This window comes from Heterocephalus glaber, unplaced genomic scaffold (assembly GCF_053883595.1).
Source record: "Heterocephalus glaber isolate CG9 unplaced genomic scaffold, H.glaber_assembly_v1.0 deba00000738, whole genome shotgun sequence".
Lineage (NCBI taxonomy): Eukaryota > Metazoa > Chordata > Mammalia > Rodentia > Bathyergidae > Heterocephalus > Heterocephalus glaber.
This window is the reverse complement of record NW_028258161.1, coordinates 9,269,296-9,296,959: the sequence shown is the minus strand read 5'-3', so window position 1 is coordinate 9,296,959 and position 27,664 is coordinate 9,269,296. Positions and strand designations below refer to the sequence as shown.

Below are 27,664 nucleotides of genomic sequence, written 5' to 3'. Positions count from 1 at the left end.
ATGCAAATATTTTCATAAGATACCAATAATTTTTTTTTCAACATTCAAATTTTGAAGAGGGAAATTAAACTCACATGCCAGTATAAAAGTGCTAAGATGGAAGAAAAATCTGTCCCCAAATATCAGATGTTATAAATACCCTTCAGCATCACAAAAAAGCTGCCCTTGTTAGAAACTGACTTTGCATGCATAATTAATCTGAGCATCACATTCCTTCTTCACAACCAGAAGAGAAATTGAATTCAGGTGTTTGGTGAACATATGGGGGGTTTACTGTGAATTTATGACCTGTGGTTGGAGTATAAAACCCCAAGATACTTGCTGATAGAACTTAATGAAGCTTGTGCAGAGGAGCTATTTTTATTTGTAGTTTGGTAATTGATACATTTCTTGGTTTAACCCTCCCACCCTTTTCCCCATTCCTCATAAATCTTCCAGCTGGGGAGGTAGAGTCACAGCAGAGGCCGTCTTGGTCTAACCTGCCTACCTGATTCGAAAAGTTCAGAGTTTGCGTTTCCAAAGCAGTTTCCTCTGTTCCTTCCGGTCCCTTTCAATTTAGTAATTTAGGCTTCTTCACCTGTGCAGGTGATAGGAGGCAAAAGCATATGCTTTGAGCGGGCATCTGGAGGAGGAAGCACTCCTTTCCTACAAGAGAAACAAAGGTTTTCAGTGAGGGGTGACTTCACTCCTGAGAAAGACATGGAGGCACAATACGGCTCATCATTAACACTTAGCAATTAAGTTCATTGCCATCCCCCCAAGACTGAGCACACCTTCAAGGGACAGGAAGCTGCCACCCAAAACCTGGCTGGATCTCTCTGCCTCAGTGTTTAGGCCTCAGATTCAAGAAGAATGCTCCTGACTGCAGAGCCAGGAGGGAAAGCAAGGCCGAAGCTTTCCACTTTAGCATGCGGGGTGTAATGGGTTTAATGAGAAACCTGTGTTTGCTTGCTCATTTGCAGCAATTAAGAACTTAGTTCTGACATCTGTAGATGAGAACTATTTACCTGGCGATTACAAGATCAGGAATATTTTATGGAATTGCTAATCAGCATAGAAAAACACCTAAGTGGCAAGAAGGTTGTTTACCTCTTAATAGTCAGAGTGGTGTCAGTTCCTGGTCGCTCTGCTTGGATCCCTTTTTAGCTCAGTGACACCCCCCCGCCTCTCACATGCTCTAGTATCCCTGCTCCAGAACTTGTTTGTATCCACTTTATCATGCTGACAATCTGTCTCTTTCGAAAGGCGTACAACTCTGTACACCCGTGCATGACATCACAGCGAGACATTGGTTAATGATGTGAGACGAGGTGGTCATTGGCGGCTGCCTGTTCCTGAGGCTGTGTGACAGGTCTGCCCTACATCTGTTTCACCCAGTGTCACTTTTTGCCTGCTCCAGGCCCTGTGTCAGCTTTAAGTGACATCCATGAAAGAGCTGAATTTCAGTCTTGTCACTGATAGAAATTAAGGGACAATAACAGATTCAAGAATGAATGATTAGATGAAGGAGGGAAAATTTGCCCTAATTTCTCTCCAATAAGCATGTTTCAAAAAATAATTGTAGCCTGGATGGGAGGTCTTTCTACATAATGGACTGGATCATTTATCTTTCCATTGTGTCACAGTAACAGAAGTCAGTAAAGAGATGCAGCCCCCTTCGATAAGGGGACTAAAACACAGGGCCCTTGTGTGACAGCTGAGCCATTACCTAAGGACATTGTCAAGGCTTGGAAAAGTCAGAGTCAGGTAAATAGAATCCCCGTGGGTAAATGAATCAAGTCCTGGACGCCTCAACCTATGCCTCTCTTTTTTCTCCATGTGCTGGGACTCAGACTGTAACGTTGCCTCGGAAGTCACAGGTCTTTGAAGTGCTGGGAAGTGGAGGAGGAACTATTCTTTAGAGAGGCTGACAGCGGAGCTCCAGCTTTCCCTGCTCGGCTGTGTGCGTGAGATACCTGTCCTAGTGGAGAAATCTCTCAGAAAGAAAAAAAAAATAGTTCAGGTGTAATTTGGAAATTGACTCTTTGAATTTTTAACTGGGGAAATAATAATGTCCTTTTGCATCTCCAATAAGTGGATGTGAAGTGTGGGTGTGAAATTCATAGCACTGAGAATAGAATTTTGTACTTGGGCCAAAAAATAAATTGCTAGGGCTGAGATGCGTACAGCAAAAATGAAATAGCCAAAGAGATAAGGTGATAAGGTTAACAAAAATCTCTGCTGTTTACCCATTCTTTTGTAAATTGGGGATCTGAAGGACATTTCTAAAGTCCTGGACCTTCGAAACTAAGGAAAACAAGTTTTAATCAGGACCAACTTGTAGGCTATATGTGTACCCAGAGCCCAGCAGGTCTGCAGTCTCCTTCAGAAGGAGGAGTGGGCCCTGGAGTTGTTGTACCTGAGAACCTGGTTGGCAGATGTGTTGCACTGCGCAGGCGAAGACTCATATTCTAGCCTGAGTCTTGGGAGAGCTGATTTGCAGAATGGGGTGCTTTAAGAAGGTGACAAAGAAGTCACTTTTAAGTCTTTGGATGCATCTCCACGGAACATTCTTGGCTGAGTATTGGTGTTCAGTGGAAATCACATTGCGCTGGTTTTAGATACAGTGGTACCTCAGTTCACGAACTTAATTCTTTCCACAATTCTGGTCGCAAACCAAATTGCATGAGTACCAAATCAGATTTCCCCATAAGGTCAACATCGAATGTAACCATTGAATTTGATTTGGTTCTTGTCCAGTTTGGTTTGCGACCAGAATCATGGAAAGAATTAAGGTCATGAACCAGAGTACCAGTGTAGGATCTGGCCCCTGACATTTTTCAGTTACATCTTCTGCAGCAGTTATTTATTTTGTGCAATTTCTTTCTGATCGGAATTTTGGAGGGACAAACCATATACATGGTAATGGTGGAACTCACTTGTAAACTATGACTCCTGCCTTTCCTCTGCCCTACCGATCAGTTCACTTTTACAACAAGCAGTATTTGTATGGTGCTGGGCATGTGCAGGGCATAAGTGTTTCCAGGCTGCTTTCGTTCATACATGCTCGCTACCAAGTAGAAACTGTCCCTGTAACACTGTCGAAGCTGCAGTGCTTGTCATGAAGGTGGGATTAGTTGTGCATGTGGATTTGAGGGAGGGAGGTTTAGGGAACTGATTGCTGCAATGTTGTTGCATAACAAGCCACCTAAGAGGCCAGTGCATCGTAGCACGAACATCTACGACTCTCTCATATGTACAGATAGGCTGGGAACTGGATGCTGCAGGCTGGGCCCCGTTGGGCCTGGCTCTATGTTACAAAGTGGATCTGATATGGTCTGCATGTCTTATCCTGTGGTGTGGGTGTGTTCTTGTCATTGTGGAAGTCAAGAACACAAGAGAACCAACCCACCATGCACTTAGATCTCCAACCTGTTTGCATCACGTCCACTAGCATCTTGTTGTCCAAAATAAACCACAGGGCCAAAGCCAGCATCAGTGGGTATTAGTTTTCCTTTGCTGCCTCACAGATTAACACAAGTTTCACAGCTTAAACAGCGCATATTTATTATCCGACAGTTTCGGTGGTTCTGGAGTCCAGATGTGGCTGAGCTGGATCCTCCGCTCAGGGTCTTATCAGGGTGGAATCGGGGTCAGCTGGGCAGGGTCCTCCTGTGGAGACTACACTGAGGGGTGCCAGCCTGCTTGCTTCTGTCGCTGTGGACCAGGTTCCATTCTTTGCAGCTGTGAGATCAATGGCCGCTTGATTCTTCAGTCAGCAAGGGGGAGAAAGACAAGCAAGATGGAGCTCAGGTTCTTATGGGATTGCATGATGTAATCACATACATTCCACAACAGTTGCCTCATTTCATTGGTCCACACTCAAAGGTAGAGGATTGCAGAAAAGGGTAACACCAGAAAGCAAGAACCACCTTAAGTTCTGTCCATCACAAATATTTGCCAAACAATTTACTGTGCCACAGCAAGTGAGAAAGTATCTACATGTTAAATGGTAATGACGGTGGCACCAACTTAAGAAAACCACTCACGCATATGAGCACCAGAAGACGCTGGAAGATGGTATTTGGGTGCTAAGGCAGTTATAGACCAATTGAGAAGAAAAGGTAAATGTGGGTTGCAGTAGTTAAGAAAGAGTTCCAGACAGTGAAATTTGGTTTCTTTGACTTACTAGAAAAATGGGGAGAAGGGTATAGAAAGAAAAGGAGAGGTAGGAAAGGAAGGAAAATATGAGCCAATTCATCTTCCTCCCCTTTGGCAGCTTCTCTTCTTTTGCTCTAGACGGTATAGTCCTCTCCCCTTCCTGGAGAACACGGAAAGCCTGGCCTGTTCATCTCCTCCCTTTGATCTTCCTTTTCTCTCTGTCTTCCGTGGGGAAGAGAGTGTGTGCCAAGATGGTGCCTCCTTATTTTAAAAAATGAGTGGTTAGTTCTCCCTTGCTTTGAATTCTAGATCTGAAAGCTCTGCCCTCTGAAATCTTTCCAGATTTCTTTTGCATAATTAAAAATGCAAATGTTAAAGTATTTTTACCCCATAAAGAATTAATCAGTCACATCACAAACTCTGCTCTCTCAGCATGTGCTCTTCCAGAAAGGTAGGTCAGAACCCAAGCCTGCAAGAGGGCAGCTCCACACTCAGTTTAGACAGATTGGAACAAGAAGACAGTTGAAGAGGACCAGCCTATTCGTACAAGGCCCACCTACCAGCTTCTTGATCTGCTCATCTCTCAGTATGCACAGGGCATGGGTTCCAGGACCTCTCGCACACCGAACTCTGTGGATGCCCAGAGCCCTTCTATAAATGGTGTCCAGTTTGGGTGTGGGCCTGCACAATCCTCCCATGTGCTTTAAATCACCTCTAGACTACTGTATCTAATGCAGTGTCAGTGCTAGGTAAATAGTTGAAGTGCTGTATCATTTAGGGAACATGGCAAGAAAAATGTCTGGACACATTCCGCGCAGTTGTTTTTTCGAACTGTCTTTCCATCCACGGGTGGTTGGTTCTCAGGATCCGGAAACCATGGATGTGGAGAGGCAACTGTTTGCATCTTGGGACTGCTGCCAGGGGACCACGAGCCCTCTCTTCATCCGATGCAAGTAAATAACCTAGGGAAGCAACATGTAGAACAGCCTGCATCTACAGAATATAAAGTACAGGCTACAAGATAGCCGCCAGCAGACCTATTGTGTTTGCCTTACCTAGAATTTTTAAATAATAGTAATAAGTCCACCTTTAAATTTGGGGCAAAAAAAATTATATTTCTGACTTCTCTTTTTAAAAATTGTAAGGCAGCACCAGGCCTGTGACCCCTGTTTATCACAAAATGTGAATGGTGGCTCCTCATGCAGCAGACTCTCCTTCCATCTTTAGTTAATGGCCATGGGGCTGTTGGAATTTGCCCCAGCCAGGAAGCCTGTCAGCAGCATTTTCAAAGTGTTGTCTGAACACCACCGATTTCAGAATGGGTGCAGGTTCTGGCCCCTGTGCTAGGCTGGCTGAGTCAGTGTTAAAGATGAGCCTCCGTGACCAGTGGCTTTAGCCAGCTCCTGGGTGTCCTCAGGCACACCGTGCATGTGTAGAAACCACTGCGACCCAGTACCGGGAGGTGCTGGGTGAGCAGGCAGTGGGGCCATGCACTGCGCAGCTCCTGCGCCCTGCGGAGAGCTCAGGCCTGCATATGCCTGAGTGCTATTCCGGCCTGCCTCTGAGAGGACAAGGTCTGATCTCGCAGGAATGACAGGGAGGATCTGGGCTCCGGGCAGCGTGGGCCTGCATTGTGCTTTGCACACTGGGTTAGGGGTCTCTGCAGTGTGGGATCCTGGGACACTTCCTTGACACACACACACTCGTGCTCTCCATTTGAGCCCTAACACCAGTGTGCAGGAGGAGGCAATGTGTTGGTATTGGGCCAAACTGTCCTTTGTGTCTGTTTGTACAAAAGAGCATCTCCAATCGTCCCTATTCGGATCTAAATCATGCAGAATATCTGGAAATCATGCTTTACTGCCTCCCCATTAAGAGTTTTATTGTCTCACCCATCTGATTGATTTAGGTGCTATTTTTATTATATTCCTCACACACAAAAAGAGCAACTTGATTTGGCAATGAACCGAAGCTGATTGGGATGTGGAGGGATTAGTCACTGTTGCTAGTGAATGTTTAAAATTTCCTTTAGTTTCATTGGTGGAAGAGCTTTAGAAGCCCACATTTGAATTATTGGCCCATCACGTACTGGCCTGAGAAGCAGCACCGAGTACTGCAATGGTTTCATCTCCTAAAGCCAGGATTTCACCTTCAGACTGCCAACTGTTGTTCCCCAAGGATACTTGACAGTCTTCCAGTCTTTGGAAATCATCATCAATCATGAAACCATTGCAGCCTGTTTCTGTTTTCCAAGTTCAACACTGAAAGTGGCTTTGCTAGTCTTCGACAAGCCAGTCAGCTTTCTCTAGAGAAAGAGAGCAAAGGAAAGGAGGGGGAGACAGTAGCCTCACTGACTGCTTTGGGAATAAGGTCAGAAGTGACTTCCAGAGCTTGTTTTTTACTCTGAAAAACATCGAGGTCAACAGCATTTAAAACTAAAGATGCTGGGTCAACTTTCATGGTTGGGAGAATGGATGATTTCTTAATGACAAACAACAGGAGGTCAGTTTTCATCAATGGCTTGGACTTCAGGAGCCTGACAATTTGTAGGGTTAAAACTATGCATCAAAATAATAGAGAAGTATTTCTGGTTAGACGTGTAAAATACTCTGTCAGTCAGGCCCCCTGCCATCTTCCCATTAAAAGCTATGATGTATGCTAGGAACAAAAAAGGCACAGCTGGGAAAGTGGTGGTAACACTTAATGGATGCTCACTCTCCTCTCTCTTTGTCTTGGGGATGTGGCGACCCCCATCCCGATACCATCCTGGTTTCATGGACAGAAGAAAGAGCTTTACAGATTGGACATTATACTGGGCACCCATCATTGAAAATTTATGTGTTGGGGCAATATAAGTTGCTGCACATATTTTTTAAAAGCCCATGGGAATAAGAACCTGTCTACTCCAAAAGCGTGGAGGGAAGTTTTGACACTGTACCTAGTGTGGGCTGAGGCCTCATGCTGCCTGACAGCACATTTCACATAACTATTAACCTTTAATGTTCTCAGGCTGATCAGCTCCAAAGATCTGCCAGCAGAAAACACTGGGAGGACAAGCTTTCATTGACTGGGAAAATAATTAAATTGGAGGTATTGTCAGGATATTCCAGAAGCACTAACGAAATTGCTAGAAACATGAAGGAGACAGGGCCTGTTCCCAATAGATTCACTGATGAAAGACCACTCCATATTTCTGGAAGATGTTCATATCATAGTCCTATGAATACATATTTTGTATTTGAGATTTTAAAACCTTTGGAATTCTTCACAATACAGGGAAGTATTTGAAGACATATGTCTGTCAGATCATTTTGTATACTCTAGTTTGGCAGATTTTCTCTTTTCAAGCTACCTCTCCCAAATTACATCTCCCAGGAGGATGTGCAGACGACGGAGCTCATGCACACACTGAGTAACCAGGGCAACGTGTTTTTGTGAGGATCTCTGATCTTGCGATAGCTGGCAGGTTCCTATCTGGCTGGCACCTCAGAGGGAGAATATGATCATTTCGAGGCTGGGTTCCTGTCCTGCACAAGTCTGAAGTTTTCTTGGGAAGACAGTGTATACCTCGTGTGCTCAAGTAGCCTTTGATGCAACTTAGTGTCCTAGTGAACGAATAGACCGAAGGGGCTGTGAGACTTAGACTGACTTAATTTTAGCTATTTATCTGTATTATTCTTAGTATTAAAATCTGTGTGGTTTTAGAAAGGAGGAACTTTGGAGGCTGATGCATTGGTTTGATACTTTGGTGACACACGTGGTCTGGTGTAGAAGAGTTGTAGTGTGAGCCAGCAAATCTGGATTCTAATCCCACTTTCCCCGCTGCTCTGCTGGGGGACCTCAGACAAGCCGCTCTTCTAGAATGTCCATTTCCACATTTGTGTGTGTGTGTGTGTGTGTGTGTACATGTGTGTGAAACACTACCTTTTGTACCAGTCGTTTAAGATCTTCGTGAGTATAAAACAAAATTCAGTGCTTTACAAACAGAAAGTATCATCATTATTAACTAAGTGGTTACCTCATGTTAACGCCAACACCTGAGCTTATTTTTTTAAATGATTTCTATTTACATTGTGAGAGTTACATTTTGTTCATAGACCTCTGCTGACTCATGAAAGGGAACTCCATGTAATGGTGTTATGAAAACAGCACTGTGCATTTATGATGATCACAACTGTGATATTTAAAGCAAAGTTATTATCTCCATTTCATACATAAAGAAACTTCAGCTCGGAAGGATGAAGTGCCCTCGTCTAAGTCATGTCCTTTGCAAAACAGATTGACTACCAGCACTTGACCAGGATTCAGAAAGGAAACACAGCTTTGAAAGGACAGTGTACAAAGCAATATGCTGTATAACAGCAAATATATGTAGCAAAACGACTGCACTGTTTATTCCTTTAGATAGCCATCTGAAATAATTTCAACATAAATCCTAAGAGCAAAATGAAAATATTTTAAATATGCAGATACTATATTAAAAACTCACTTCCTCTTAAATAGCGTCACTCCATAGCAAGTCGCCATTTTTCCTAGCAACTGCACTCCACGGACAATGCTTCTTAGGGGTGTTCATTGTTGCCCCATCTCTCTTTTCAGCAACAGATCAACTCCTAGCAACCACGATCGGATACAGCGTCTGCGACAAGAGTTTCAGCAAGCAAAGCAGGATGAAGATGTCGAAGATCGGCGACGTACCTACAGCTTTGAGCAACCCTGGGTAAGCACCAGTCGTTCAGCACACTGCAGTAAAGGCCCCTGAGCTATGACCTCAGTCTTTTATCAAATGAGACACGATGGAGCCAAATTCCTTTGACCTTTAACATATTGACCTTTTCCTCATTTCCGTCTGAGTTTCATCATTGCTAATTTCATTTTATGTCTTGTTCCACCATCTGCCCATTGCATAACAGGTCTAATTAGCTGTATGACAAGACATAGCGAACGTATTCTTGTTCTCTGCTATGCATTTTTATTAAGTTTAGAAATATTTTTCTGTAGATATATCTTTCTCGGAATCAGAGCCAAAGCAAGTTCAAAACATATCTGTTTATGACTAATGGGCACAGAATCATTGTTTAGTAATCTTTCTTTCTTTTTTATGTGTGTGGTACTGTGGATTGAATACAGGACTTTTTCACTGAGCTATATCTCAGGCCCTTTTTAATAGTTTTATTTTGAGACAGGGTCTTATTAAGTTGCTAGGTTGCCAACACTGGGCCCCAGCTTGTGGTCTTCCTGCGTGCTGGGATTACAGGCATACAGTGCCATACCTGGCATAGAAAGTTGTGATTGTTTATGCTCCCTGTTTGCCCAAGAGTATTTGTTAAACCCCTCTCATCCATTTACATCTCTCTTCTACTCCTTCCTCTACACAGCCATAGAGTAATCTTTCTAGAACAAAACTTGGGTTGGTTCTCTCAATGCCAGACCTGTGTCTCCCTCTTGAACTTCACCCTGAATAATGGCACCTCTGGGAATGGGGGTGTAGGAGCAGATGTGCGAGTATGAGATGATGGGGATTTGAAGAGTAAGAATTTCTTTGGAAAGTTCAAGACTGAGTCACTTTGGGCTGAACGAAGTGGGAAAATCCAGTCCTGAAGCCCAACCTTTACGAGCACGTGACCATAGCTGGCCATGCTTAGAGGACTGGGAATAACAAAAACAAATTTGCAGTTTAATCTACAGCGGAGGCTGGTCAGGCAGGGCAGGCGGTCCAGAGCCTAGTGAGGACCTGCTGAGGCCGGCCCTGTGTGGGAGAGACAAGGACAGTTCCGGGAAGGGTTATCCTGCAGCTTGGTGCAGGCAAAGAGGCTCCAAGGTCTAGGGATCACCAAGCCCACGAGGTTGTGCTCAAGATCCTCTAGGATCTTGAAGGTAGCAAAGTTTTGGATGTTTGTGATCTGAGTGGCGTTGTCTATGCGTGTGCGTTACAGGGGCAGAGGAGAGAATAGTGTCCAGGAAGTCGGTTGAGTCCGGTTTAGACAGAGTGTTGGGAATGTAATTAATGTCATAGATTCTTGAGAGGAGAGGGTCCGAAGGAAGAACGGTGCCAGAAAAGACTTGAGGTAAAATGGATGATCCAGTCTGGGGGGAAGGATAAACAGCGCAGCTGCAGAAGGACCCAGAAGTCGGCTATGTCGAAGGAAGTGGGGATGAAAGGTGGCGATGCGGTGGGAGCCTTCGATGCTGGAGTGAGAGCGGGAGAAGACGGTGCCAGGTCCGCTAGTTAGGCGGCCTGGCTCCTCAGGCTTCGGTTTCGTGTTTTTAAACCAAGAAAATTAGAGTGGGTGACTGTCGGTTACCACACGCTGTGGCAACGTGAGGATTACAGAGGAAGCTGAGCGAGAAAAACGGAGCGAGCAGAGCTCCTCTGGGTGGATGTCGGCGACTCCGCGGACCCAGGTGATGACCGCCGCGGGTCGGAGCGTCCCCAAGTGCGGTGCGCAGCCAGCTCCCGCGGTCACCTGGACGCTTGCGGCCCACACGCATTCCAGCCCTGCTCCAGACCCGCCTGCTCCGTGCTCAGTTCACTCTCCAAAGTGGAGGTGGGTTCAGCCTGGAGAAGCGCGTTCTAGGGTCTGATGGGTCCACGGTCCTTTCTTGTCGTGATAACCAGCAACCCCGGAGCGTCGCATAGGGGAAGAAACCTTTAAAGGTTTCTGACTACGGGATTTAATGATCGTATTAGAGCTGAGGAAGACTCATTTGGGGGATTAAAGGAGAAGGAGAAAAAGTGGGAGAAACTGCCCGGGAAAGGCTTCCCCTTAGTGTAGGAAGGAAGATGCGGCCTTAGCGCAGGCCCTGTGGCAGCTTCCAGAGTCAAAGTGCCTCAGGGAATCAGTCCTAGGCAGGACTTCGGGAAGTTATAAAACAAGTTCACCAGTCCAATGTCTGAGAAAATCTACAACTATCTCCCGCAATAATACTGTTAGGAATGGTATTTTCCTAAGGTATTTATTTTCCTAGTTGATGAAGTAAATGGAGTCATTTCCATATAGCAACAGGACAGAGCTATGTCGACCTAATGATATTATGGGATATAATTGGTTCCATCTATTCCTACCAGGTTTATTACAGCAAGGTTCTTTGGTGATGCAGGGTAAATCTCCTCTTAACTATGTATGTACGCGAAGAGGCTGGAAAGGGTAAGGGACGCAGTGTCACGCTGAAGGCGAAAGCAACAAGTCCAGGTGGAATTGGCGCATGCTCTCTCTCACACACACACACACACACACACATGCACACACACGCACGCACGCACACGCACAGTTCCAACCTGGCAAAGGCCCACCTGGTCTTACCATTCCTCACAACCTACCATTAGCAGCAGCCTTGGCCATTTTACTTCCCCTGGTAATGTGGTTGTCAAACCAGCATCTTTGCAACATTTGTTCTTTAATGACTTAATTCATCAGACTTACTGAGTGCTTACTGTGTTCCAGTGGAGCTAGGAAGATCGTCCTTAGAACTCTATGGTCTAGCTGCTACAAAGCAGAGACACCTTGTGTGGTACGGAGGGATGTGGTAGGGTATGCTGGGGCCAGGGTGCCCAGAGGAGAGGCCCTAGTAAGATTTGGGTGCACAGGAAATGCTGGAAGGAGCCCCTCTCTGAAGTCAGAATATGCAAATTGAGAAACAGAGAAACATATCTTTGGGGACTAAGGTCCATGAATTTATTTCTGATTGGCGACTTTGTTATCTACATGCAGAATTCCAAATTTGATGAGCGTTTCCTGCTTCTTAGCTCTCGATGTTTTTCATTGAGAGAAGTAAAAATGATTTGAAACCTATTGCAGGGCTTTTTGTAAGATTTTTAAAATAAGGACACTGAAGATACTGACATATTTCTATGTTATCCACCTACTAAGCACAGTCACACTAGAGAATGCATTTGGGACAGTCTTGTACACTTGGGAACTCAACCACTGAAGGTCCTGGGCCAAGTTATTGTGTATCAGAATTGCCACTGCAACTTCAGACAGACAGTGTGGCTATATTATTGTTTCCTCCAGTGAATGAGCGGGAAATTATTTGGATGACAGGCTGATTACCTAAGAAATGGACTAATTCCTTAAATGGCGGGTCAGAAGTTGACCTTTTTCTCTTTTTGTTCATTTTCAAACAATTGGGATCTTGCTGTGGACCCTCCATCGTACTGATCCTGTAAATCAGCTAAAGGAACTGCAATTTTATTTACTATATTCATTTTCATACCAATTCTGATCATTACTTTACTAAGAGTTGCTTCTCAGTTGTTCAAACTGCAGCTTAGTCTATGGTTTCCTTAATCCATTTGGCAAAGTGCGCTTCGGGGCTCTTGGACTGACTCCTCTCTTCCCGTATGTAGGCTGACCTTGCAAGGTCGTTGTGTTTGGAAGGGAGGAGAACATGATCTCACTCACTGGCGTGGTTTGTAATCATTTTAGGGTTGAGGAACCGCAGATGCATCTCCAAGCTATGTACACAGCTTAAACGGAATTAGCTGAACTTATGTCTGTTAGAAATGCCCACACACAAAGTGCAACCAGATGTGTCAGAGGGAAAAATATCCATGCCAGTTACTTTATAGACAGAGTGGGATGCAGCAGAAAAGTCATCCAAGTGGCCCTCTTCAGTCCATCTGTTTTGAGCATGTTCTCTAGAACTCCTGCAGTACCGAATGCACCTGTTCCTGGGCCTTTGTTCAGAATAATTTTGGGGCCCGAGGGAGCTGATTTGTGGCACAAGAGGTCTTTAGATGAGCAGAGGCCCAGAAAATTTCCTTAGCTGCATAACTGAAGTGAATTCTCTCCCACGTTGAGGAAGAGAAAAAGGAAAAGCAGCTTCTTCCTCATGTAGTGCCAGGTGCAACCTAAATAAAGCAGCAAGTTGATTGAAATCTTTAAGATAATGGGACAATGGCTGGGGTTGGGGTTATTATCACTGAGCTCCAACATGGACAGGACTTAGTGCTGCTTTTAGAAGAATTAAATTGCCAGCTGCACACATACATACAGTATGCTGTTAAAACTTTGCAGATACCCGACATCGCCCACACGGAGGCTTTCGGGCCGAGACGGCTGATAGATGGGATAATGGAGCCTTTAATAGCCATATTGCTAGGTCCTTTCCATCCCAGGTCAGTAGTGACTGAAAGTAGTTTAGTCCTGCAGGTAAAAAATTGACACTCCACATGTGAATATCTTCTTCATCCCCCAAGCATGCTCTCCTCCTAAATGTCTGTCTTTGAACCACAAAATCTGCCCAGGCTCCCTTTGCCTGTCCTCTCCTTCTTACCCTGTTAGGGGTTTGCCTATTTAATTGGTAAGCCGCTCTGTCGCCCCACATTGCCACCCCTGTGCCTGGGGAATTTGAGAAAATTGTGGCCTTTTTGTTTTCGTCCTTTGTAAGACTTGAAAGGTATCCGCTGTCATCTCTTCATGACAGCTTTCATGCCTAGGCTCCAAAAGGGCTCCATGTGCAGAGCAAGCTGGGCGGAAGCCCCCTCCCTTAGGGGCGGACCTGGAGAGAACCATTCTTACAGCAAAGGTGCTCTGCGCCCACGCTCAGCCTCTGCCCTGCTACACAGTAGGTCGCTTCTTAACCTGTGACCCGCACCCCAGGCCAAACCTCCAGGTGCATCTGGCTGGTTCTGTAAGACAGCAGCCCTTTCACTTTCAGCAGACCTGTTGGAAAAGTAAAGTTGATCTGAGCACTGGTAGGAAAAATGAGGTGAAGACAGTACCGTGTTAAGACCAGATCATGCATTGATAAAAATCTTTATGAGGGAAATAGGTTCTGCAGATTTTTTTTCAGCCATTCCTGAGATCCTTAGTAGAAATGAAGCCTTAAACTATTCAGAACTCTAAACATGATGAGGTGGAGGACCGAGAAGCCAGGACAGACACAAGTTAACTTTACTTTGAGAAAAGTTGTAAGTTACTGTAGAAAAGAATTGTTGCCAGGCATGATGGTTCATGCTCGTAATCCTAGGACTCTGGGAAGCCCAGGCAGGAGCGTTGCAAGTTCAAGCCCAGCCTAGGCAACTTAGCAAGTCAGTGAGACCCTGTCTCAAAGTAAAAAAATGAATGAAAGGGCTTGGGATGTAGCTCAGTGCAAAGGCCTTGGGTTCAGTCCCCAGTACTGGGTTGAAGGCAGGGGGAAAAGGGGAAAATCATTACCAATATTAGCAATAACCACTTTTCAGCATAACAGTTTACATTCTTTACATGACTGAGTGCCATAAGAATTATTTCTGCCATATACCAAATCTTTAAATTACCACTTTTATCAATATGAAATTCCATATTAGGGTTTCATTTGAATTGCTAAAATAAGGATTATAAATCTTAAAGTAAATCTTGTTTTTGTTATTCTTTTCATCAGTACCATGATTTTCATCATCTTCAACATTAGGTTTTCATCTAAAGCACAGAAACTTTTTGCATTTTATTTTTTGTTTTCTGGATATGCTCTTGGACATCTGTGAACATTTGAAGATTTTTACGATTCTCAGTTTAGGTAGACAACCTGCTCAAAATGCTCATTTATAAGAAGGCTTACGTGTATGTGTACGTGTGTGCACACTCATGCTTATACCCTATCTTATCTGTAGGAAGAAAAATGATTGTGTTTTTAAATTATAAAATATTTTATGTAAATGTTAATAACCCAGTAATGATTTTATTACAACATACTTCTATAATAAGCTATAGAAAAGTCTTACAATACTACCTAGTTTTAAATAGTACTGTAATTTTGTACTATGTGTATTTTTATTCATTACTCCACTGATTGTAATGATTTTATTTGTGGGTTTTTTTTTTGTATTTTCTCAATTTTAGAAAAAAGTATGATTTTAATTAATTGAGAGAGATGACCTAATTCAGTGAAATACTATATGGAAGCTATTTCTTGTATTTTGCTTTACACTAAGTGGTAACAAAAAGATATAGCTTTCTCAACTTTTAAATCTTGTGATAATCATGATAAAGTCAGGTGTTTTGCAGCTCATTTACAAAAGCAGTGTGTGTATTTTTCACTTGTGCTTTTAAGTGTGAGCTGTATTTATTTCTATTTTAGGGCTTCTATTGTTATTCCGGCCTTGGCATCCTTAGCTATTTTTTGACTTGAAAGGTCATTTCTTGTAACCAGTTTCATCACAAACAAGGCTCAGTTAGTTGTAAATTGCACTGTTAAAACAGAGCTTCCCTCATTGTCTGAGAATTGAACAGTCGTCCCAATTATGCCTCCTCCGCATGTATTTCCCTGTTTGGTTGTGAGTTTGTTGTCCTAGTCATTCGTGGTGCTTTGTGTGAAATCCGTGTACTTCTTTGGGAAGTCTAAAGCTTTCTTTTCCATTTTTGTGGTTTTGGACTTAGATAGTTGATTCTCTTTCTGCCATAGAAACTGAGACCGTAGTATTTAAGAGGCAGGATTGTTTATTGTAAAGCTGGCCACATAATTTACATGTTCATGCAATCTTTGTTAAAATCATGAAAGAGAGAGGTTACTTTTTATTCAGGCCAAGTGTAAAACTTGCTAAAAATGATTTTTCTGAGTTGTTGCTATGGACTGGTCATGGATATGATTTTCTTTAAAATACATGGCCCATTAGAGTTTCTTCTTGAAGATAAAGGTCGTTCTCTCTAACCTGCCCTTATTTGTGCTCTGGAGAGAGAGAGAGAGACAGAGTAAAATTTAATGGGGAGGCTGAGGTTTGCATTTCATCATGGGACCATGAGAATATGAAACATGTCAGTTTTCTGATACCAAACTCACTCGCTCCTTAAGTTTACAGCCCTGCAGCCTGATAATTTCATTACTGGAGCGCATCGAGACCCAAGTCGATGCCTGCAGCTGATAAACTTTGAGCAGAACAGTGTCAGAAAACTGAAGTTGAGGAGAGGAAACAAACAAAACCCTCCAAGTTTTTTCCTCTGTCAGAATCAGATTTTCAGGCTGCTGGGAGAAACAACTTAAAAATACACCTGAAATTTCCACAAGACCTTGCATTTTCTTTTCACATCTCCACAAGCAGTGTGTCACCAAACAGCATGAGCTTAAAAAGCGGGTTACTAAATCGTGCTGCAGAACGCCAGCTCCTTCAAGACTGCTAGACACATGGAGATAGCTGAAGCTGAGGGGAGAGGAAATGAAAATGTGGCCCCACCGAGGGGGGATGGAAATCACGCAGTATTTTCTTGCTTACTGCTCCCTCTGTCTGTTCAGGGGTGAATCGGGCTTCCCGTGGCTCATCACAAGCCACACAGCAGGTCGTGGCCTGTTTGGCCAGCCTCACCTCCCGTAACGGGGGAAATGTCTGTCTCCTGCTATGGAGGTGATGAACAGTTGCTTGATGCTTTGTTTGTATAAGCAGAAACTCACTCGGTGAAGTGTTTTTCTTCCTAAAGGCACCACGGATGTATTATTTGAACGGTGCTGTGGAGTGGGTCTCCGAACACACATTTGTCCCAATGAGTGTGGTTATAAACATCTACTAGGAGAGACTGGGGTGTTGTAAAGCCTAATCTCTTCACACATTATTTTTGTATCGGGATATTTTTAATATGCTCACGGACTGTGCCCATATGCTTGGAAATTCTTGTCCTGGATATTGCCTCATTATTGCCTACCCACAAGCAAGAGAGTGCTGGCCTGGCAGAAAAGGAACAATGGATACCACTGGATTTCTGGACAGACAAAAGCCAACTGCAGCCTCGGTTCTTCAGGTAGCCAAGGCCTGTGTTATCTTAGGCCTCTCCAAATGAACTCCAAGCCTTGAGAAGATGATAAGTAAATCAGAGTCTGCCGCTGACTTTCCGCTCCACAGGAAAATCGATGGCATGTTTTTAAGAGACACTCTTCACGTAGAATATGCCTGTTGCACCATGTTGCTCAACACAAAAGGGGAACAGAGGTTAGCAGGGGCCAAAAAGGGTGTCTTAGGAGCACCTGCCACCAATGGAGTGACACGCCAGTGCTGTGTTTTCTATAACAGTTGAGTCGTCATTGTCTGTGTTGAGCAGAGACATTTCTGAAGGCCCCGTTTAGCAGGTAGGCTGACATGTGGCAGGGAGAGACGGGCACCGCAGGATTTCGGTCCACACTGTACTGTACGTGTTCAGAGACCTGATTCTGGTGGGCAGTCCCAATCCACCTGGCTGAAGTGGCCAGAGGGATTTAAAATTGTTCTCTAGGCTATGATTGACCTAGGTAAGATGCCATTTCCTGATAACCAGGGGATAGTTCATGGTCTGGCCGCCAGTACAAAGAGCTGTTCACTTGTGCGTTCATTCTTTTGGAGTTTCCGTTCCTCATCTGGCTGCCATCCTTGGATTGGAGGAGACCTGTCGCTGGCTAAGTTTAATTTTGGTTAAATTTCAAAATTTAGCTGTCCTAAAAAAGAGGAGGAATCAGCAATACTGTATTATATTGCTTGACTGAAATAGATGGCAACCCCAGAGATTTACCAGCACAGACAGCTTTCAAGTGCAGACCTGCGAATTCTTCGCTTTTATTACTGTAGCAAATGTGTGTATGTACGTGTTGGCTTGACCTTCTGATATTCCCTCAGACTTACTCTCCTTGTATCTGCTGTAGATATGAAGGATATAAACTGCTATTTCATGTCCATATTTCCGAACCCTCATTGAGATTATAAGCTTGCTCTCTCCAGGTGAAAGCATGTGCCAAGGCCCAGTCACAATTCACAGTGGCATATCAGGCTCCGAAGAGCGATAATAGGCCTCTTTCCCTAAGAAATGTGATTGGGAGGAGGGCTGGATCTCACAGAATGTGCGAAATGCTTCTAAGTCAGTTTATAAGATGCAAAACAGGCTGGGGAAGTAGCTGGGGGGCAGAGCACTTGGGAGCATGGGGACGCCCTGGTACCATGCCCGGTGTTCGCGGTGCGAGGGCCAGGCTGACCAGTGGCGTGTCGGAAGCTCTGCCATGCTAACGAGCTGTTCCTCTCTCCCACAGCCCGGCTCCCGGCCGGCAGCGCAGAGCGGCAGGCACTCCGTGTCCGTGGAGGTGCAGGTCCAGAGGCAGCGGCAGGAGGAGCGTGAGAGCTTCCAGCAGGCCCAGCGCCAGTACAGCTCCCTGCCTCGGTAGGTGACACACACGTGCACACACACCCGGGCCTGGGGAGCTCTTCCTTCCCACCCGACGGTGAGAGGCAGCTCAGCTGGTGGAGAGCACATGTTTTGCACTAGAAGGACAGGTGTCTCTCGGGATGCCAGCACCTGCACCCCACAGCTCCCTGGCCCAACATGGGGCGACGGGACCTGAACACCAGGCTCGGGTCAGATCTGGTTTCTAGTATGGGTTTCCATGTGGCTGTAGAAAAAATGGTGCTCATCTGAGAACTGGAGAGGAAACTGTTCTTTTGTGCAGCCCCTGGCATGACTAGGATGAGTGATGCTTTATTCATCCAGAGCTCTGTGAAAGGAGAGATGCTTTTGTGGGGTCAGTGATGGGAAACCTCACTGTCACTGTTCCGCTGCTTGTGTGGTGCCTCAGCCGACAGCCAAGTGGAACAGGCTTGTCTGGGGGGCTCCCCGGGGGGGCCTCTGCTCAAGTGTTCTCCATCAGAGGACTGAAAGACTCACTGGCCTGGGCCCCAGAACAGGAGCCGACAGCCATCTTCCCTCCCAAGCATTCCCTCTAGGCAATACATAGTGAAGAGCAAGTGCTGAGAAACAGTCAGCTTTTCAGACTTCCCCAAACAAGTCGCTCCTATAGTCAGTTATTACAGACAGTTGTTGTCCTATTTCAAAACCAGGTGACAGTGACATTTTGAGGGTCAGAAGATCCATGTGCCATGCTGATGTCAACTGGACTCTTGGATCTGAAGGAAACAGTTTCTGGGGGAGGCGGGTGCTTGTCTGTGTGTACCTGAGTGACGCGTGTGAAAGTGATTTCGATTCACTTTCTTATAAAGGGGAATCTCTTTAAATGTTAAATCATCGCTGTGACAACCATGAGGAGCATCACACTGACAAGGGTCAACTGAAAGAACATGGCACAGCTATGAATGAAGTCTCCACTAGGAGGACAGCCATCCAGTACGACTCTGTATCCATTCAGTTGTTCATGTTTAATCCATAAGGCTGTACCTCTTACCTTTACAAAGGAGGATTGTCCAGAACAGCTCTGTAGCCCACTCTGGATGAGAGTCATCGAAGGTTAGTTCTGGACAAGTCTTTGGCTGTCATGTTGTTTTGCAAGGAGATAGCTCAGAGAAATCATGTACTGTCCCGCAAGGTCACACAGTAAGTCCCTTAGCCGGAACTACAACCCAAACCTGCCCGTGCCCTAAATCATTATTTTATAGGGCTCATTGCTACTCAGGGCTTTTGTTCCCAAGTTTAGGTGTTTCAGGTAGAAAGTTCCCCTTGGAGCTCTGCTGCCCCTAGAGCAGTGGTGGGGAGACCTGGCTTACGAGCCGACAGAGGTGTGCGTGCCTGCAGCGGCATGAGTGCCATCAGTTCTCCACCACTGCCCTAGAGTTTGGAAGGGAGCCACTTATGACTCCACCCGGTGGCTCCAATGCTAAGCGCCCAGCCTGCTCGGCGTGGGTCCCGTCAGGAGGTGCACATGGTCCTGAGGGTGAACCGACACCCGGGTGGCCTGGACTCCAGGCACAGTGTGGCCATGGCACCGAGGGCTCCTGTGAATGGAGTCCAGGCCCTCTTCCTCAAGTTGTGGGCTTCATATGCTTCCTCGTCTAAGATTGTTTCTGATAAAGGAAGGGAAATACAGAAGGCCGAGGAAAGGAGGTAGGAGAGAGTGGAGGGAAGAACCTGGCTGGCAGGCAGTCAGGTGGGGGAAGAGAGACAGTGGGGTCCCCATCCCAGGGAGAGGAAGATCCATGTGGGCCGTGCCGGCTTCCTCCTGGTCACCATCCAAGTAGCTTCAATATTCCAGAGCTGGGCTTTCACCCAAGTCTCCTTCTCCCCATCGTCACCTGATTTTGAAAAACTAAGGTATTTTAAAAATGGATACACAGCGATTGTATCACACTTAAGGGGCAGAGGGTGACATGTAATACATGGATACAAGGGTAATGATGAGATCGATCGAGGTACTTGGCACATCCGTTACCTCAGACATGTGTCAGTCCCTTGCGTTTGGAATATTCAAAGCCCTCTTCATCAGCTGTGTTGCAACATCCAGTTACCCGACTGTGCCCCTTCCTTCCGGACGCCTCCCTCCCTTTCCCCTGTGCATCTCTCTCCTGATCCTCTCTTCCTCCCTCTCTCCCGAAGCACCTGTGGAACCATCCACATGTACAAGCACAGAGGGTTGCTGCCACTATGGCTAGTACTACTGCCGTTTTGTAAGCACTTCCCACCAAAAAAATAAACTTTCCCTCTGGGATAATTGCAGCTCCCTATTTTTAGTCATTTGAATCCGTTTAGATAAGAGAAGCAGACGTCCCCAGAATAGAGTTATGTAAGTGTTGGCGGGAGGGGCTGGCAGCCTCCTGCATCGAGTTCTCCTCTTCTCCCAGCAGCTTCTCAGTGCAGACCTTGGTCCTTAGCACAGGGCAGTCGGGGAAGGGGAGCCCACCGGGTTGCTTCATTCCCCCCTGCCAGGTTTCTGGAATGTGCTGTTCTTCAGAGACACGCCTGACCTCTACTTTTCAGATGTTGATAATTAGCTGAGTTTTGTCCAAACAAGTCAGTATGGCAAGTGAAACCAGAAAGATTTCACACACACATACACATGCACTTATACACACACGTACATTCATTGACGGAGTGGAGCGTAAGATAAAACAAATGGTCCGGGCTTTGTATCAGTTGCATTTGATAAGGTGGTTTGAATTAGAGGCTGTGTATAAGCCAGGCAAGTTTGTAAATTGGAACCATAATGAAGGAAATCCACGGGCAGAGTGCGAGTCACATTTTGAAATGTCGAGGAGAAACCCTAACCAGGTAGAAGCACTAGCTTGGGAGGAAAGGGGACCCCAGTGGCCCCACACTCGTTCTCAATCAGACCAGGATTTTTCTTTTTTATTCCTAAATGACTTCCTCTCCTCAGTCTCCACAGGCAGCTCTGAACTGAGCAGAGGCACAGTTGCTGATGGGAAGGAAGACTTCAGATCCTCGGTGATCCTACCCATAGGACCCTTCAGATCCTACCCATACCCGCACCTCCTCCTGCTCTTTCCCCGCACCTTGCCCGTGTGTGCCTGTCCTTCACCTCCTGCCGTCTGCCCCTGAGAGATCTCCCCTCCACGCCTGCAGGCTGTGACGCCTCAGGCCCAGAGTCCTGCACTCAGGGCTGGGTCTTGGGAGAAAGGCCTGTGGGCCTTTGTGGGGGGAGTTGTAACCATCAGAGGGAGGACTTCCAAGCCTGGGTCTGTGTGCTGAGTGGGTGCGGAAATCTCGGTGGGCTCACTGCAGGACCAAGCGGCCTCGGTGTCAGCTGTAGAAATCCAGGGAAAGGAGACCGACGCTTTGTGGCCTTTGGCTGGGAAAGTAGGAAGAACAAGGGTCTCCAAGGATAAGCTTTTTCTCATCCCCACAGAAGTGTCTGTGAAGTCGCCTCCTTTAGTGCAGGCCTAGTTGCTCTCCGATGCCCACTCAGCTCCATGGTCTCCACACAACACTTCCAACAAAGGAAGGGAAAGTTTGACTTTTTCCTTAGCTTTTAACGATGTCCCCACCCCTCCCCTCACCCCAGAACCTGATCTTTGAAGGCAAAGCTATTTTGTCTTGAAACTGCTCCTCCGGTACCTATGTGTCTGTCAAAGTGTGCCGGGCACTTGGCTAAGTGCTTTACATGTGATATTTCATGTGTTTCCTCACAACCTTGCGAGGTGAAATATTGTGTCCATTTCACAGCATGCATAACCTCCCCAGCGTCACACAGCTGTCATGTGCAGTAGCATGAGCTGCTGCTATGTCTGTCTGTTCCAAGCCCCTCTCCCCCAGGCCCTGGTGTCCAGGTTCCTAGCGTGGGAAACTCTTCTGTCTTCTTCTCTTGGTCTCCGCAACTGGCTTATTTCTCATTGTTTCCTCAATCAAGAGCTTGTTCATACCAGTAGCTTCCTCACCAGGGAAGTGTGTGTGCGTGTGTGCGTGTGCGCGCGCGCGCGCGCGCGTGTGTGTGTGTGTGTGTCTGTGTAGTTGCATTAGGCCTTATTCAAACCTCAGGGCAGTCTGCTTCCTTCTCTCTCTACTGATTAATTTGAAGGAAATTTTAGCTACAAGAAATTCTTTCTCCCACATCCTCATCATTTCCATCCCTAACCAACCTTAGAGAATTCACAGTGTATTTAAATACAGACTCTGTCTTCCCGGTCCATCCTGAATTCAGCTCACAACTCGTAATGTGAGGCTGTGGGCCTCGTGGATTGGGAGGAAGAGGGTTTGTGGGTCTCGGGAGACCAAGGACGAAAAAGAGGTGAAATTCCTGCAGCCGATTTCTCATTATTTTTAAATTGATAACTAATAAAGGAATCCACCCCTCTTGTTACTGTGATATCGGTAACAAGTTCATTGTTTTAATTAAAGTTTCATGATGAATGTCAAATCCCTGGTTTTGTGCTGACACTTTCCATCATTCATGTCTCTGGGCAGATTAATTGATGACTTTTTAAGTGGAGATAATCAGTGCTTTAGGCAAATAAACTATTCCATCAAATCTGGGTATTCTTGCTCCGGCTGATGTACACAAGGCATGACTCCTAACTAAAAGAGAGTGAGATAAATACACTGTTTTCTGCTAGTTAGATACCCCAGTGGTGCTGAGCATGAAGTTCACTTTGCATTTTGAAAACCTCGCTGACACTGGAGAGGCCATATGGAAAATGGGTAGATTCCACCCCAGACTGCATTGCCGGCCCTCCAGAATGTTCCAAGTGCAAATTGCTCCGTTCCTACGTGAAACCCAGTGGCTTCCAGACCTGGTTTCCGCCCACAGACAGGAGTCTTTGAACATCCAGCCGTGTGTGTCTATTGATGAGAACGACTGAGCAATGCATACTGTCGCCAAATGATTTTCTTATTGATAAATGGAGCCATATATTTTGCTTTATTACTCAGTTGTCTCTTCCACCTCTTTCAAGGCAAAAGAATTAGGGCATGTCTTCCTTCCTGGCACAAAATTGTTTTACTCTATCATAGCCAATCTTATTGTAAACTCATAAAAGCATCTAGAGACTTGATGGTAAATTAAAGATGTTTCAAAACAATAATGTTTCATGAAAATCATGTGCGGTTTTATTGCAGAAGTGATAAGAATTTGAAATTTCTAGATGACTCTGATTTATATCCCTATCCTAGGAAGACAGCAAGTGAGTTAAGCAGGTTATCCCGGTCTTTGATGGCGGTCGAGTGTGCAAGGAAATACCGCTTATCCTCTGGTCCCAGTGGGCAGGGGCCCCAAGACGACCACTTGCTGGAAGGATGGCCTGTTGCATTTTTCATCACAAAGGAGTCTAGACGTAAATCTTTCATAGCCGAACTCATATTGTAGTCCATTGCATGCACTTCATATTGGCGAGCGTTTCTGGCATGGTGGTGCCAGCTGTGTAAAATACTTGTTTTGCTTGTTTAGAATTGAATTGTAACATTCTAAAGCAAGCAGAAATTAATTCCTGCTGCAGGAGATGCTGCCAGACCTCCAATACTTCCATACTGGCCGGCGAGTCCGAAGTGCAGGAGAGACTGTCACCCTCCGTGGAACAGACAGAACTAGCCAGGCTCAAGAGAAGGGCCCTGCTCCTCAGTGGCCGGTGCGCCTGCCTCTCTCCTGCCGTCCCTATTTGTGGGTTTAGCTGAGGCGTGAGCTGACCTAGGACAGCTGCTGCTGAATTCTCCAGCACAGCGTCAGAGGCGCGTGCGCGGAAAGCGGTCCTGCTCGTGAGGCGTGGAGCTGCACACTCCCCGTCACCCCCTGCCCTCCTCCCGGCCCTCACACTGACCTGTGGCCTTTGCTTTCCAGGCAGAGCAGGAAGAACAGCAGCTCGGCGTCCCAGGACTCCTGGGAGCAGAACTACGCCCCTGGGGAGGGCTTCCAGAGTGCCAAGGAGAACCCCCGCTACTCCAGCTACCAGGGCTCCCGCAATGGCTGCATGGGAGGCCACGGCTTCAACGCCAGGGTCATGCTGGAGACCCAGGAGCTCCTCCGCCAGGAGCAGCGGCGGAAAGAGCAGCAGATGAAGAGGCAGCCCCCGGCTGAAGGGTCCAGCAGCTATGACTCATACAAGAAAGCCCAGGACCCCGGCTGCCCCCCTCCCAAGGGGCCCTTCAGGCAGGACGTGCCCCCGTCTCCCTCTCAGGTCGCCAGGCTCAACAGACTCCAGGCTCCCGAAAAGGGGCGGCCCTTCTACTCCTGAGCACGGGACAGCGATGCTTCATGCCATGCAACAAAGGACGCTTTCCTACGAAGACTTGTATTTTGGGAGTTTTTGTAAAAATCCTCAATGGTACTGTGGAATATTTCTGTTGTTGGTTTCAGTGCCTTTAAGCAAGATGGGCAAAGAAGTAGAAGGCCTTAATGTCTTTGCCACTGCATCTCAAGTGTCTGGTTCATGGGAGGATTTCCACCCTGGTAATCATCTGTCCGAGCATCCGTACACTCTGCATCTCTCTGGAGTCCCAGCAGCCCTGGCCCCAGGAGCGGCACGACCGTGGCTTTGTTCCTACAGCCAGCAGCCCTTGGGCTGAGGCGTCCTTGGTCCTCTTTTCCATCCACCGTCTCTCAGCTCTGAGGCAGCATCTCAGGGTCTGGTGGGCGAAAGTGGGCAGCTGCACCAGAATTTGGGGCTTCCTGGGACTTCCCAGCACAGCCCTTTGTCTGTAGTCGGAGAGACTCTTTTTTTTTTTTTTCAGCTCCCTGTAACAGGAATGGCCCCTCGTTCTCTTAAAGACACGAAGCCATACTCCAACACCGTCTGGTTATCGGGGTTGCTTTTGTAACTGCCTTATAACGAAGCCATGATTCAACTGTGTCTGGTCACCTTCTGACATGTGTTGAGTCAACAGAGCCCTGCACTGGGAATAGGGGGCACAGGAGTGGCCTGGGTGAGGACCCGGCCTGCCCCGGGGAAAGAAGGGGCTGAGAAAGGAATATGCCCCGGTGGAGCTGGGGCCCAGTGCCCTCTAAGCATCATCTTAGTTCCTTTTTGTTGTGGCAAGAAGGGCAGAGAGCGAGACATATGTGAATCAGTCACATTTGGTTTGTAAGAGTTGAGCCGCACAGTTTTTGAGGTTGGGCAGAATTGTATTTGCCTAGCACATTCACGTACCATATCCCTGCCTGGTGATACGGTGTTCGTAAATAATTCTGCCGTGAAGCATAAAGGGAAAATCAGGGAAAAGCCATTCCACGTCACACAGAGAACATTTTGTGTCCCAGAGCAGTGGTGTCAAAAGCTCGCTGTGGTGTCAGTACTGTAACGCACATGTGGGTCGCGAGACCCCGAATGCTCCCCTTTTCCAACATGTGGCTTGAATGTCCTGGATTGTAAACCGTGCTGGGTTGCTGAAGTGCCTGTGAATCCCGATGTGAAACAAAAGCTTGAGGCAAAAGCTCAGAGCACCATGTATTAACAAAAAAGAAAAAAAAAGATAATGTATTGTATTGATCTGCCTATTTTTTTTTTAACTGGCACATTGTATTTTTGTGTCCACTTGGTTTCAGGAAATGCGTGAAGTGTCCACATGTACCTGCGTCTCCTTTGCAGCCCCGTGTACTGGCTGTATTTGCTAAGATGGTCCATGGTGTCCCCGAAGTAGGAGCGTAACCCTGGATGATAGCGGCTCTTTCTCACAGCCCTCAAAGCTGCGAGAAACAGCTTTCCTTGTACATACGAGACTTCTAATAAAAGGCATATTTCTTCCTGCTCTTGTGGAGTGTGTGGTTTTTCTGTGGAATCTCCTTGCTGGGCTGTGGTGGTTTTTTTTTTTTTAAAGTTTATTAGCAGATGTGATTTTTTAAAAATATATATTTAGTCAAAGTAGAAAGTTTCTGCATCTCTCTCTGTGTGCAGACACACAAATGGGTGGTGGATTTCTTAGGGGGAACACCAGAGACGACAGAGGGAAAGATGGGAGCCCTTCAGCATGAGACAAGTAGAACCTGGGAATTCGCAACTGAAGGGGCCAACGCTCTAGAACTTGGCAAAAGGAGACTCGACAGAAAGCGACATAGCATTTCCAGGGCTCCCCTTTGCTCCCTTTGGATCACTTTGTGAAGGCAACTATTTTCCTGGAGCCCCAGCCTCACAAACTGCAGCCTGGAGAAAAGCCCAGCTTTTAGGTCTACTTCCAGTACTAACCCGGTTCTTATTTTCCCGAATCACAGCAGTAAGGCTTTCTATTTCTTCGAGATAGACACTCATCGGGGTTTGGGTGGTGTTTTGTAAACATGGAGGACAAGCCTTCCCTAGGCATGTGCAAGGCACATGGGACGTGCAGTTCCCACCTTGAAAGCTTTGCAGGGACCACCCAGATGCCCTGTGGATGGAATGGCCAGCACAGCGGGTTCTTCCAGCAGCCCCATCCTGTCACTAAATCTAAATTGTGTCACCTCAAGCTCAGTAGCCAGAGGTGCACGGCAAGCTGAGGAAGTGCCACCTCCAGCTCTGCCCTCCATGCCAGGTGTAGAAGAAGAGAAAAGGGAAGACAGACAGACTTGTTAACCTTCTCACGACCCATTGCCAGTGCACAAGCACATAGGTTGTTTATCTCAGCTGACAGCAAGGAGCAGAGCGAGAAAGGTAATATTGAATTGCGGGACCTAAATCACAAAGGCATTTGCGGATTAAAACTGACACGCCGAGCTGCACCAGGAGGGGGCGTAGGGACAGACCCGAGTCAGCAGAAGAGTGAAGCCATGCTCTATCGATCATTCCTGTGTGCAGGAACCCACATCCGGGCCCGACATGTCACAGGACTTAGGGTCAACTGGGAGGAGGTGTCCCGAGGAAGAGCCACAGCACCCCAGAGAGCAGCCCCCGTCCCATGAAGAGGGAGAAGGGAGCCCACACTCCAGGGACCACAGGGAGGAGATGGCCCCACCGTGATGTTATCCCCACTCAGTCCATGAAACCATAGTCTTAAATATTTATACTATAAATGGTAATAATAGAATTTTTAGCTTCATCTCACTATAATGAAATATCTGGCACAGGTTAATGTTGCAGTAAAGAGAAGTTCATTTTGGCTCTTGGTTCCAGATATTTAGGTCCAAGACCGGACAGGCCCACTGGTTTGGGCCTCTCACGAGGGCAGCACATCCTGGTGTGAGCATCTTGAAGCAAGGGCTGAGAAATAGAGGAAGAGCCCAAGGTCCTGAAGTCTGCTTTGAAGGAACAGCCTGGGGCCTGAGAACCTCGAACTAGGCCCTTCTCTGCTTGTGTGTGTGTGTGTGTGTGTGTGTGTGTGTGTGTGTGTGTGTGTGTGTGTGGTCAGTTTGTTCTTTGAGGCAGGGCCTCACTATATAGTCCAGGCTGACTTTGAACTCATGATGTAGCCCAGGCTTAGGCCCACCACCTCCTAATCAACACAGCCTGGCGATTGAC

The 27,664-nt window shown here is 46.5% G+C and overlaps 1 protein-coding gene across 17 annotated transcripts in view; it reads left to right on the top strand.

Annotated features, from left to right (window-relative positions):
• The window catches only part of Pard3 (par-3 family cell polarity regulator), a 605,457-nt gene extending 579,471 nt beyond the window's left edge, over positions 1–25,986 (top strand). For 16 of the 17 annotated variants that reach the window (XM_087206780.1, XM_087206781.1, XM_021242102.2 and 13 more), the window contains 3 exons: positions 8,740–8,860; positions 18,106–18,233; positions 24,082–25,986. In XM_087206780.1, the coding sequence (XP_087062906.1) occupies positions 8,740–8,860; positions 18,106–18,233; positions 24,082–24,475 (643 nt within the window). In that variant the 3' untranslated portion in view covers positions 24,476–25,986. Of the gene's footprint in view, positions 1–8,739; positions 8,861–18,105; positions 18,234–24,081 lie in introns of those variants that run through there. The other variant, XR_015449461.1, reaches the window with a different exon arrangement.
• Positions 25,987–27,664: the final 1,678 nt, after the last annotated feature.